Genomic DNA, 14,699 nt, shown 5'->3' with positions numbered 1-14,699 from the left:
TGGCAAAGATTGGAATAATAATAACACTACCAAGTAATGATTAGGATACTTAGAATATTGTTAGTGGAAGTGTAAATTTTAAATCAGTGTGGTTAAAATTATAAACAATTGTTGAGGAGATACTTGGAATTACTATCAAAAAAACCCTTGAAAAGTAGCCATTTAATTGCTTTTTTCAGAAGCAACTTGGGTTTCATTTAGGCACTGCACATTTTCGGGTGTAGAAACTTCAAAATAAGTCCAGACAGGTCAGACCACTACCTCTTTATCCTGCATTGTATCCAGAGGCATACATTTATTTACTTTCTTCTTCTTAGGAGCTGTTCGTTTGTTTGTTTGTTGAAAGTGATGACTCTAGTATAGAGTATGTGCTTTATCAATGATCATGATTTCCTTTGAGTCACATGCCATGTTGACCACCTAAGACTAGTTGCAACACCAATGTTCCTTATGAAAATCTTTTTGAAAATCTGAGGAAAAACAGATGCAAATGAATAAAATAACTGGTATACTCCAGCTACAGGATCATTTGCTATTTATAGGGACTTTTTTAGATGAAACAAATGTAGCTAATATGTGTAGGTAGTACTTACCTCTTTAACACTTGATTAATAAATGTTTCATTACTCCTCAATGGAGATAATCCAGGACTTTAAATTAATAGCTTTGTGAAAAAATAGTGTGTATTAAGTGAGATTTTTAAGATACATTCAGTTGCTCCTGATAGTGAATTATTGATAAATGTATCACACCGCTCTCTAATGAGTGGCAAAAACAATGACTACTAGAGTAAAACTTAGCAATGCAGAGATCTCAAAATTAAATCTTAAAAAGTATTTTCTTCAAAGACAAAAATAATTTATAACTGCTTTATTTATTTTTCAAAATACATATGAAACAGTAAAATTATATTTCAAGTGCTTTTCCATTTTCTTTTACAAAAGTTATCATAAACTGTACACTTCATAACAGCTTTGAGGTTTCATTGTTACGTAATTCATCTGAACCTGACAAATATTCCCACACATTCTAAAGAAGACATTGTAAAAATACTGAAATGTATAACATCTTTTAAATGTGGTTGCAAAACATTTGTTCTAAGTAATACAATTATATGCGGTCAAGTTTCACAAATGGCTGGTTACAATGTACAAAAACCTGAAACACGAATTTCAAAAGATTTTAAAATTTCTCCTCTATAATACGGAAGTTAAAGATACTGATTTGAACAATGGCTACATAGTACATCACAAATCAGTTAAAAGTCACCTTATGAATAATACTGAAGGATACCAAAAAAGATCAAATACGATGGATCTAAATTATTCAATATCATGTATGAATGAAAAATTTTTGTGTTTTCTGGCTATTTAGCATAATTGGCAAATATCTTGAAGTATTTGTTAGTTGAATCATCACATTTACAATGTGAGGCAGCTCTTTTCTATTTTGACCTCTTGATTCTTCATTTTAAAAGGTGTGTTCTATGACTTATGCATATATTTCTGATGAACCCCATCACTTCTCTCATTTGGAAAGGTCAATAGAAAGTCAACGCAAATGACATGAACTTGGGTTGGATTTTTTTTTATAAAAAAACTATAAATGTAAATGTTTTGTATATTAAAGCTGGTTCACCTGCTTCTTTCTTATACAGTGATAGAATTTATGAAGCTATCCATTCTGGAGATTACTGTCTTTTAAATGGAAAGCTTAAAGGGTCTTTTTAAGTAAAAAAAGTAAAACCCACAAAATGATCTATATAGAGTAGATATAAATATTACAAATAGAGTAAGTCATGCAACTTTTATAGAGACTGATTCTGTGGCTAGCTTGACCATAGCCTTAGAGATTATAGTGTTTTTGTTGTTGTTGCTTTTGGTTCATAAACTTTATTCTACAGCAAAATCATCGCCAAACACTCTCTGTATTGATGTTCAGACTGGGAAACAAAACAAAACAAAACAAAAACAGCTTTGAAATAGATAACAAAAACAAAAATCAAATGCATTAACCGTCCAACATTGAGACTTATTTCTCTTAACAATTTTTCATTCATTTATATATTATACCTCATTACACATTAAATTATTTTTAAGGGAAGAAAAATATGAAATTGAATAATTGAAATCCACCACTCTGTACAGTAAATAAAGATTCTGTGCACAGCAGATGTAAATCACAACAAAATTTCTGAAGAAAATGACCTATTTTTAACCCTTTCATAAGATCAGGCATAGTTTGCTCTTTGGAAAGGGTTCTTATGACCCAGGTGAGCTCAGAAGATATTACTGGAGATGAAAACATTTCCATATAAATACTATCTGTATCTCTAGATCTGTCAACAGCAAGTCATTTCCAGTGTTTGAGTGTAGATAAAAATAGAATTATTCTGATGAATACCTCCTTGTAGGACTGTATTTAAGTCATTTCAAGTATAAGGAAGTCTATCTTTTCTCATAAACACCTACTATTGTTTCAGTCACCATTTCTAGTATTCAAAATATTTGCATTCAATAAATCCCTAAACCTTACCTTAATGCTTAATTTAGCTCTGTCTTTTTAAGTTTCTAGAGCATGATATTTTCATGCCATCAAATTCGACCTTTGGTTACCCACTTCCCTGATGAACAGGGTGAAAACAAAAACACCTTTTTACTTTGATGAGAAAACACTTGAACTGAATATTAATTTACTGCCACTGTTCAAATACACATCTTTTTGGTTAACTGTTAATGGTGAATGATAGGTATTACCAATGCATCTTTTATTAAATTACCATTTACTCTAACATAAAATTGAGTAAATATAGTAAAAGTCTTTTAATGAAATAGAAAATTCTTACCTTAAAGAGCATCACTAAGTAATACATTGGAAACAGAATTTTGATTAATCAGCTGTTTCCTATGTAAGATATAAACTCACTATTTTCTTTTAAAGAATGAGTCTTAGTAGGTTCAGATGAATCATATCCTGAGCCATGTCACTGAGGAACTATTAAAATTCTGTGTCATGAGTTTTTTAAAGCAGTATTAGAGGATTTATTTTCCACTAAAAGTTGAAGGTACAAAGGAGATTTCGATTTTGCCTTCATAATCTTTATTTTCATGTGCTTTAAAGTCTGTGTTTATGTAGATTTTCACTTTAAATTATTTTACTTTTCATGCTTTTGCATCATCTCTTACTAGCAGCAATACTTTTAGCCTAAAAGCTATAGAAGTTTAGATCAATTAAAGTATATCAGGACAGCCAGAGCTACTTCAAGAACAAGTTGTGAAGAAAACAGATCTCCACATTTTCTTTAGATTTAGTAGAGGTTGAAAGACTTTAACTCCTTATCAACAATATTTTATTGTTGTTGTTGTTGCTGTTGTTTTGTTTCAGTTATCAAGTAATTAAATTGCCTGGTAATAATCAAAACTAAGGTGGCAATAAATAATCAGATGGAACTGCATTCCATGAAAATATATCTACTTAGATAACATCAAGTACTATTTTAAAGAGGTATAGAAATGACTATGTGTTCAAAGTTGAGATTTTGTGTACCTTTATTGTTAATAGCTTTTGGCTCTTTTGAGAATTCATTCTGAACTAAGTTATATTCTGTTTTATGAATAGCAAAAGTTGAGAAGGGAATGAAAGTTTGGCTTTTTCATTTTTAAAGCAATTAGTTTTTAAGTTAAAGTCTTATGAGATTGACAGCTCTTTATTGAGTCTGCAAAATTTTAAAATAATAAACATTATAGGAAAATAAACACAGGTGGAAATGATAATTAAATATCACAATCAAATAGATTCAAATTTATTTGCTTTTATCTAAAACCTGAGTCAGTATTGATCAGTAGTGATCTCCCTGCAGTAACTAGAACACACATACACACTCCTCAAAACTGCATAATAAAGTGGATGCTTGGCTTTGCATTCCCATCTCTAGTTCCCCGGCATAGTCCTAAAGATATTTTTTATTGAACTGTGCCTGTATTAATATCGTGAGATTTTACATGTGAAACAAAGTACCAGAAACAGGGCTAGCCTAACAAAGAAAATTAAAACTGTCAAGAAACTTATTATTAAGAAACCACTGTTAAAAAAAAAAAAAAAAAAAGCATCCGTTCAGATTTTTCTGAGAAGATTGTACACTCCTCAAACATTAGTGTACTCTTCATTATTCAATTACCTCATTCCCCTGATTACTTAGCAAATCAGGTAAAATACACAAAAAAATAAAAAGCCCAAAAAGAACATTAGTATTGTTACATAATGAATCAACACTTGCTCCCTTTCCCTAGACTTCAGTTTGACCAGTCCCTGAATAGTCCCTGAAATTAGGTGTTCATTATGTGAAATTAAAAACATTCCATCTTCAGTCACACACAGGAGGATAAAATAAGTTTGCATGGATGTGTCTGTGTAGCATGAGGGTGTGTTGTATTGAAAATGGTAGATTCCATGAAATACATGTATATTTACATGAACTGTCCTCTGAAATGAACACACTTTACGGAGGAGGATACACCTCCCTCATGCATCAAATGAGATAGTTGTGGTTGTTCTCCTTAATCTCTCTCACAGGGTTAACAAATATTGGGTATGATAAGTTTATTCTAAGCCCTAGGAAACAGTTTTTAAAAATTACCTTAAAAACACATTTGTATTTTAATCCATAATCCCCACAGTAAAGTCTCCTGTTTGGCTGGTTGGTTGTGTTTTTTCATCACAAACATTGGCTTTTTCTCCATAGGAGGCAAAGAAAAGCAAGAGCTTCTAAGAATGCATACAAAGTCCTTAAAATATGTTTTCAGATGAAAATAATTATTATGCTTGGGAAATATAGTTGCTAATTAATAGCAAACTGCAGCGATATCTACTAATAAAACAACTGTCTGCAAAAATGTCATTTTATTAAGAGTATAATTTGTCTTCCCATTTGACAATTTTTATTTCCTAGTAAAACAACGAATTCCAAAATGGAAGTGTCATTTTCCATCATTCTGTCTATAGCAAATGGTTCTTTTAGGCTTTATAAGGTAAACAGATGTTTCAAACAGGTTCCTTCTATTATTTTCTATCAGCTAATGCTAGCTAGAAATACTTGTTTTTATTAGGATGATACAGATATTCTTGAAAAATTTTATGGAATAGTGTTTGCTTTTAAAATATTAATGTATAAAATATTTACATGTTAATTAACAGTAATGCAATCATATGACAGATGCCACAAACAAAACTTCACAGCTCTTAAAATTTTTTTAATATTTAGAAATAAGATATTTTACTAAAATCAAAATTTTATAACTGCTGATAAAATTTTCTCATTCTGATGACTATGTTTTTATAATGTAGGGATAATCTTGAAATATGCACTATTATCTAGGGATAATCTTGAAATATGTACTATCCACAGTATATATTTCAAAAAAAAAAAAAATGGGGTCATTCAATATGGATATCTTCTGATAGGGCCCAGAAGTGAGACAATAAAAAGCGGACCTGATTTAAATAAAAGTCCTGTCATGTAAAAACACTTGCATAGTTTTTACAACTCCTGGCCTGATCCTTGATCCTTTCATAAAAGGACTATGGGTCTGGGCCTTTAGAAATATTTTTATTTTTATTAAATGTGGAAGTTATGTTATTTATGGTATATTTATATAATTTTCTGAAAAATAAGTCATCCCGTCTTTAGGAAATACCCAATTCTAGTGACTAGTTTCTGATTGGGTTTTAAAGTCACCATTACTATTTACAATCTAGTTGACAACGAGCACAGGCATTTATTGTACCTTTGGTGTCTGTTAGTATGTTCTATCAGAAATACAGGATCTACGTGATAGTTTCATGTCACAAAATATATATGTCACAGTACTTGAGAACCTTACAAACACTTAAAAAATGAACAGTTTCTGATTCTATTCATTAGGAATACTAATGCTACATAAGTATCAGTTAAATAGTTCAAAAGATGTTTGAACTAATGTAACATTAAGACAGTATAAAATGGTAGCCCAAATGGTTCAACCTCCATTTTCCAGCTACTAAATATTACTTCTTAAATTTAATTCAAAATTGTTCTTTAAATAATAGCATTGTTTATATGTTTTAAAGAATGAGCTTGAGAGACAGTTTTGTGAGTTTAGCAGAGCCAAACCTCACTAAGGATGTAATTTGCTGAGAATGAAAGAGTATGTTATCAGATATGTAACATGAATTTGATTGTGCAAGGATTTAATTCTGTGTAAGTGAAGTTCAGAACTTCCATTAAAGTTTATACGGAATCATCTACACAACTAGAGATTAACACTGTTGTAACAAAATCCAAAACCATACATAACATGACATGTGCTACTTGATACAATAGCAGCATAAACTATATTTAATTTAAGTATAGATTTCTTTTAAAAGAACGTATTTCTTTACTTATGCAAAGAATTGCAACTTATGAAAACACTCTTTGTGCTAATAGGCATATGACATGAAGAATAAAATGCCTTATGCAAATAAGGAGTATTTGTATTCAAGTAAAATTTATCAAGATGTCCAAAGTTAATGAACAGCCAAAAAAAGTAAATGAAAAATCATACATCAAGTTTGTTCATTATCAAGATATATTTTAAGTGAGGAAATCAAACCTTCCACTCTTTTTCTGATCTGATGAGCACAGGGTCCTTGTTCCTTATTATAATGGTCTTTACTCTGGAGGCATTATGGTGTGGAAGGTGGTTTGGGAGATGGACAGGATCCTTGACTCTCAAAACTGGTTGCTCGGCCAGGTAACTGAAAGACAATAATTTTAAAATGCATAATCTAGTGCAAAAAATAATACAGTGGGTAGTTGCTGCTACCTTTTCATAGTGCATATTCACCTATGAGATGCTAGTCTCTGAAGAGAAGATAGACCGAATTCCCCTTGTCCCCTAGAACCCACCTTCTCGGGCAACATGATGGGGCACAGACATCTCATGGAGATGTAGGCAGAGTATGATACACAATGGCATGCAGAGCAACACGGTACACACAACTATTCATGACTACAGACTCATTTCACATTTATGATAGGCTTTTAGTTCTTACTGTCAAATAAGATGGTTTGTGGTAGTGGGGGTGACTGCTAGGTAAGAGCAAGAAGGCTCAAGGCATAAGAGACTGCATTGTACTTGTTCTAAGGGGAGAGATGATTTTTATAGGGGCAACTAATGAGACCAGAGGAACTGATTCTGGGTAATGGGAGCCATGAGTGTTGAAGAATAATTTCTCATGGCCCTTAAATACTACATGTATTTAAAAAGTTCAATTACAATAGGATAAACTTTTGACTAGGTAGAAGTAACCCAATTTTCTAAATAACGCTTTAGTCTCTGCCCCACCAACTTACCCAGTTTTCAAATAATTGTTCCTTTCTCATTTTAATCCCTTCTCTGGCAATAAAACATATAATTATACACTCACCACTTTCCCAAAATGCAAAATCCAGCCAGTTCTTAGATCTCTAGTCCATATGTTCTGTTTGACCAATGAAAGTAGGTGCAGGAGTTGGAAAAAAGGAGCTACTTGCTGGAGAAAGTACATTTACATAGTCTTTTAGTCCCATTTGTCCTCTGATACTCAGCTGCTAGAAAAATATCTGGGATCTTCTTCTGATGCCCATATTGTAGCGTGTTCTTCCTGTGTATCCTACAATGACTGAAAAGTGTTCACATGTCCTGAGACACAAACACATGCCTATTCCAGAGCTTCCCTTCACCAAATAAATGCATAGCTGCTTATGAAACTGTCATAAGTAATTATAATATACCTTGTACCAGCCCTGTCTTTTCATTAATGAAACATTCTTGCTCACATTGTTTCTTTTCTCCTGACATAATTCCTGTGAAGTCAGTAGGGGCATGCTTTTCTATTTTCATTAAATATGGAGAAAAGCAGCTGTAGACAGAACAAGTGATCTGCTCAGGATTAGACAGCCAGAGGAGTAAGGATTAGATCCCACATCACTTTTCAGTGTGGTTCTCTGCCCAGCAAACTTTACACTCATGTCTAGAATCTTAGAATTAATATATGCTTTTCCAACTTTAAATGAAAGTAAGTTAAGAAGCAGGAAAAGGATAGTGATTGTATAATGAGAAGTAGCATATACTTTATACTTTAGACAATACACACTGTTGACATGAAACCCCGCTTCCCAAGATTTGCTGAATACACTTGTTTGTACTTCTGATGCACTCTAGGGGAATGTGCTGCGTGAATGTGAATTTATGTTTGTGTTTACATTAAATGAAGTGTGATAAAGATTCGGGACATTAATATCTATGAGCAGATCTCTTATCCATAGAACAGCTTGCCTCTGTTGCCTGAGCATGCAGTGTTCATACAGTGTTCATCAAAATCTCCCTATAATGTCCTGGGTAACACAGCCAAGGTCACTTTTGCGACTAAGAGGAAGAGAACCTGGGCCCACTGACATTTAGTTAATTACACTGTGCTGCCTCTCCCATTTAAGCCATTGCTTAATGCCAGAACAAGAAGCAGAACATGAACAGATAGCAGTATATTCTTCACTTCCTATGTGGCTATCATAGCTATGCTTTTAACTGAATTGCAGGAATCTCATCATCTACCGCACATCCTTTCGTCAACCTGCATTACCTCTCAGTCAGGTCACATAAAAGACTTACTTTGTGATGCCTCAAGAGTCTCCAGCAGTCATCTTTGGGAAAGGAAGTCATTCCATCTAGCAACACTTGGTGTATCAAGTAGACTGACAACTAACTTAAAGGTTAAAAATCCTGACAAACTGGTATTGATACTTTTGATTCATACAACTATTAATAGTAGTTGTAATCAGAGGTAAATTATGTCAAACGCTGTGCTAAGCACTTAAAATTTGGTATTTTATTTAGTTTTACTCTTTGAGTTTGCTACTGTTACACACCAACAGCAGAAGTGTAGAGAGGTTAAGGAGCTTGCCCAAAGTTCTCCAATATGTAGTCACACAGCAGAGCCATGGTTTGAACTCAGGTAATCTGATGTCTCAATATTTTAAAAATCTGTGAACACTTTTACTTACTGCCTTGAGTATTGGGAGATATACCTGTCCCTTTCCATAGAGGAGTCATATTAGAAAATAATACTTCTATTTAGGGATTCTAGGGGAGTTTAGGTGAGGTGGCTGTTTTCACAAACGAGAAGCAACAAAATTCAGTTTCCAGGTGGTAAAAGATTTACTTGATTGCTCTATCAATCACTGATAGAAGTTTCCAGGCTATGTAAAGAAAATGACAGACTTGCAGTTTTTATGAGCTTATTGTCCAAAGGAATATCAAACCGAGAAAATTTAGTAGTTTCTAAAATTCTACAAGGCACACAGAACTTTGAATATTGGATGAAAGATTATACGGGATGGAAGTAAGAGCAAGGTATAAAAAAAATAGGTGAATATATAAAATGACAGATGCATGGTAGCAGATAAATAATGCTTAAGCTGAAGAGATAAAAAAGAGAGTAGATGCCAGGGAACCACAGCATACCTCCAGCAAGGGGTGCCAGTGTGTTATTGGTTTTCGATGATAGGCCAGCATTTCATTCCAGTGGTCTCGCCCAAGACCTTCAGCATCCAGTCCTGTTCTACACACTCCTATGACTTCATTGTGACCTACCCTATGATTTGGAGAATATCACACTTTCATTCCAACATTCAAAAATAAACGGAGTTTTGCATATCTTAGCAGCATTTTAAACACACGATTTAAACACCAGATTTTATGATAGGTTCTAAATGATTCTGCAGATTAAACTACTTTAGGTCAAATCAAAAATCTTAAGTAAAAGCAAGCAACAGCAGCAGCACAATTCTGTGTTTTATAAAGACAACAGTGGCTTCTGTTTCTAAAAACAGCAACAACAACAACAACAACAACAACAACAACAAAAACAAACAAAACCAAAACCAAAAATCTCAAGGAAACAAAATTTCCTACACAGGATTGGCACTCAAATATGGATTTGTAAAAGGAGCACACACAAACCATTTTGGTTCTCTGTAACTTGAGCACATTTTACAATAAAATAGAATGACAAATACCGGCTGTGTCTTACCTATATTGTTGAATTTCCTTTTTAGAAGCAGTACTATGAACTTGAAGTGCTATAAATCAGATCTTGTTTTTTTCCACAAGGCTTCATGTTTTATAACGATGCTTTGATTTCTTACCAAGAGCTCAGTACCCACATTCTTGCATAAATGATCATATTTAATTGATTCTACATGGTAGGTCAGCATGTGTCACTGCTTGTACGACAATTAAACAGGGCAGGGCTATCTTCAGCACTATGAATTTGATTTACTACTGCAGAGTACCGGAGCGTAGTGCACAACATTCCTATTTTCTACTCCTGTGTTCACAGCAACAAGTCAAAATAACAGTGATACTTAATATTTTTGAGAGCTTATTATGAGCTATACACTTATAAGTAATGTATATGTTCTGAGTCACTTAATTCTGACACTATGATCGTGAGTATCATTATCATCATCTCATTTTATGGAAAAAGAAACTAAATACCCAGAAGTTAAGGGACCCAGTAGTACACAGTAAGAGGTAGAGGCAGGATCTGAATCCAGACAGTTGACTCAAGTGTGCACATGCTAAGTTGCTTCTCAAGAGTAGAACGTAATTTAAAGATATTCCCATGGGGTTCTTTTTTTAAAATTTTATTTTTATTTTTATTATTTATTTATTTTTAATTTTTTTATAAACATACAATGTATTTTTAGCCCCAGGGGTGCAGGTCTGTGAATCGCCAGGTTTACACACTTCACAGCACTCACCACAGCACACCCCCCCCCAATGTCCATAATATAGGGTTCTTTTGATAGACATCTCTAAGGAGACTTTTGAGATGATCTTAGGATATTTTTTTATTTTCTTCCTGTCATTGATGTAGATTTAAATGTTTACTATCATGTTTCTTCCATATGAAGTTTCCCAAACAAGCATATTTTTAGGAATAATTTTTTAATATATCTCTTCAATATATTGTCACGATCTATTTCCCTAAAATTGTCCACATGACTAATACTTTGTTTTATCTACCTGCAATCACTGTGAAAAGCAACAGGAATAATTTTTTGGAAAGTAGAACAGAGGTTTCTGATGAAAACACTGCGACAATTTTTGGGTTTTTTGACTAATTGAAGACTTTTCTCTCTCTAAATGGTGACAGCTTTTTTTCCCCCCTAAAGTGTGATAGAAACTAATTGCAAATAGATGGTATAAATCATTTAACTTTTTAGAGCTTCATTTTCTAACTCCGAGCCAGAGGATAGCATATTAATTACTCTAGCTTATAGGGTCCTGTTACTACTATTTTCATGATACTATAAAATGGAGCACTCCTTTTGAGTACATTAGAACAAAATAAACATAGCAGGACACTGTCTATATGCTAATTTTATAGGTTAAACATGTAGTATTCCTTTCCAAAAGGTTTATAAATATGAAAAGCAAAACAATACGAAGAAGTATATAGCAAGGGCCAAATAAGAGATATGAACCTTTAGTGGGACATGAGTTCAGAGGAAGAAGAGGTTGGGATGCTGAGAAAGACACAGAAGGGGTGACTTGAGCAGGGCTGTGAAGACTGGGTGGAATGAGATACACAGAGCAGGATAACATTTCAGACAAAGCAAGTGTGTGAGAGCAAAGCTGGAGCTGAAGCGGGAAGAAAGAGCAGAGCTGCACTTGGGAGTTTGTAATTTATTTTGTGAAAGAATTGACTTAAAAACTGAGCTGAAAGAATAACGTACAAAGCACATTTTAAGATTGATGTGAAGGCATCAAGGCTGTGTCCCTATGGCCATTATTCACCTTCCACTCTTACTACTCACTGTTAATGGCTCTGTATTAGGCTAATGTTTTACAAATGGGAAAAGTGAATCCCAAGGAGATTACAAAACTTGCCCTTTCACACAGCCAGTTAATGATAGAGCTAGGATATGAATTAGGATAGGCATATTCCAGCCTAGTTGGGAAAACAGACTCCATTGATTGTAATTTCTGTTGTTACTGTAAAGAGACGTTGTAATTGTGCTTTCTGTAATGGATTCCGTAGGACTTCCGCACCACTCTTTCCCCAGCCCCAGGTGTCCTGTCCTTCAACTTAAGAATGGCTTCTTAAGGAAAAGAAAAAAAGAAATAGTATAACATGGGAAAAATAAATTTTGAATGAATAATTTTTTCCTCTTCCATTTCAAATTGAAACTGTTGGAGCAGTAAATAATCTGGAAAGTTGAATTTGCTCTGCATATGCCTCTTCAGTGAGTGAGAAATACGTGTACGTACCTATCGTAATCCATGACTGCGATGGAGAGGCTGACCTGGTCCACATTCTCTGGAGGGATATCAAAAATAATGGCCTCATTGTACACAGGGTTTAGAGTATTTTTCTTTGTAGTTGTTTTCCTCTTTTTTAGTCTTCGACCCTCACACATCAGAGACACTTTGACATAAGGATCTAAGGATGGTAAGGTAATTTCATTAACACAAAGGTAGTAGTACAAAGTATAAATAAAACTGTAATTAACTGTTACTAAATAAGAAAAATGACATATTAAGCCTTTAGTATTATCAGTTTTAAATTGAAATGACTTATTTAGAGGCAATAGACTAACACTTTCTTTTCAGTGTAAGAATTTATCTTGAATGAGCCAAAAAATCATTAACTTTATCTGTTTTTAATACAACAGAGAAAACCTACTAATCTATCAAGAGCCAGTCCAAAACTATAATATGTCTTCTAGCCACAGCTATTTGAGGACACATTTTGTTAAAAGTGATTTCTAGGGCACCTGGGTGGCTCAGTCATTAACCATCTGCATTCGGCTCAGGTCATGATTCCAGGGTTCTGGGATCTAGCCTGGCATGAGCTACCATTCAGTGGGAAGCCTGCTTCTCCCTCCCCGACTCCCCCTGCTTGTGCTCCCTCTCTTTATGTCTCTCTCTGTCAAATAAATAAATAAAATCTTAAAAAAAGAATAAGTGATTTCTAGGGAATATAATCCTAACAAGTAAGTATAATTGCCTTAATTATAAATTTAAAATTTATAATTATAAAATATAATTTTGTAATTATAAATTATAATATACAATTATAAATTATAATTGTAAAAGTTAATTTCCTTCAAAATGATTTAGGATAAGACTATTAAAATTTGTGAAAGAGTAACATTGTATCTAGTTGTATGTATGTGTGTGTGTGTGTGTGTAAGCACAATGAGTAGAAATTAGAATTTTCCTCAGTTGTGGGAAAGGTACTAAAATAAGAAGTTTCATTTTAGTGTCATAGTGTTGGTATTTGATAAGGGGCTCAGGCAGAAGAAATAAGTGATCACTACAAATACATTAAATACATTGTGTTTAATTGTATACAATAGTATACAATAAAAAAGGTGATATTTAGTTTAAAGATGTTCTCAAGGAAGGTTCTTGAGATGAAGAACCTGGCCCATAAATGTTAACAAGTTCTGCCCCTAGTTGACTGATCTCTGTTTTTACTTCTCCCACCTTGAGTAGGAAAACTGTTACAGTATTACAGAAAATTATACAATATGATATGAAAGTTAAAAAAAAGTTAAAAGCCTTACTTGTGTACCTTTTTACAAGAAGGAGGCATGGCTTTGAGAAGGGGTGTTGGCATTGGAGTGAGATTGCTAGTTGGTTAATCAGTATCTGCTCTACGTTTCTTTCTTTTCCCCCCTTTATTCTGATGGCCCTCCAACAGTAGCACCACCACACCTTTCTCCCTCTTTTCACCAATGTCATAGTAAATCTCATTCCCTTGGAATAAGCCCAAATCATGACAGTATAAATTTACTTGAATTTATGCCTTTTAGGCACTAGAATAATGTATCTGTATATTTCATAAGCATTTTCATCAAGAAGTAAAAATATATTTTCAGCCTAGAAATAGGATATGTAAAGGAAGACAAAGTAAAATGGGAATGTTCAATGGCTGTTTGCCATTTACTTCTCAATTTTTTAATAATAGGAAATATGTTCCAAGGAAGAAACCCACTTCTGTGATACTCTTTTCTGTACGAGGCCCCAGGCCTAGATCTCTCATTAACAGTGGGAATAAGGCGTGCTTTATCCTCTGCCACCCCCACCATGACACTTCTCCACTAGTGACAAGGATAATTTACTGGTTCCTGAGTTGATTCACAAACCTCTTGTAAGCCTCTTGTAAGAATTAATGAGCTGGTGTTCTCAGAGCATGCACTCCTCCGATGAAGACTTCATATAAACAAAAAGTAATCTTGCGCTAATTACAGCTTGATGCTGTCTGCATGTCTCAAAATTTGATCTCTTTTGATATATGGTGGAAAGAGTAGGATAAACAATAATTTGCAGGGGACACTGTTTAAATTCTTCAACATTTACTGACCCAAGACTTTTTCACCAAAATAAATGTGGAATTCACTTTCTTCCTACCTTTCACTATTAATGATGTATTGCAGATTAAAAAAAAATGAAAAATTATTCACAGAATAGTTCAAAAGTGAAGATAATTGAGAACAACCTATAATGAAAAGACTCCCTCCCATCTGTTCCCATACCTCTCTCTCCACCCCTTAGTTTTCCTATGTAACTCTGGTATTTCTTTTTGCAAATACGTTGTTAAATTTTTGCAAATCCATGTTGTTAAAC

At 33.6% G+C, this 14,699-nt stretch overlaps 1 protein-coding gene across 1 annotated transcript in view; it reads right to left on the bottom strand.

The window, feature by feature from the left end:
- Positions 1-855: 855 nt before the first annotated feature.
- SYT10 (synaptotagmin 10) overlaps positions 856-14,699 on the bottom strand; it is a 70,242-nt gene continuing 56,398 nt past the window's right edge. The window contains exons 5-7 of the mRNA XM_059185663.1: positions 12,336-12,507; positions 9,522-9,651; positions 856-6,774 (exon numbers count right to left, since the gene is read on the bottom strand). Coding sequence (XP_059041646.1) covers positions 6,703-6,774; positions 9,522-9,651; positions 12,336-12,507 — 374 coding nt within the window. The 3' untranslated portion in view covers positions 856-6,702. The remainder of the gene's footprint in view (positions 6,775-9,521; positions 9,652-12,335; positions 12,508-14,699) is intronic.

Source organism: Mustela lutreola, chromosome 8, assembly GCF_030435805.1.
Source record: "Mustela lutreola isolate mMusLut2 chromosome 8, mMusLut2.pri, whole genome shotgun sequence".
Lineage (NCBI taxonomy): Eukaryota > Metazoa > Chordata > Mammalia > Carnivora > Mustelidae > Mustela > Mustela lutreola.
Note: the sequence above shows the minus strand (reverse complement) of the source record. Positions and strands in the feature narration are given on the sequence as shown.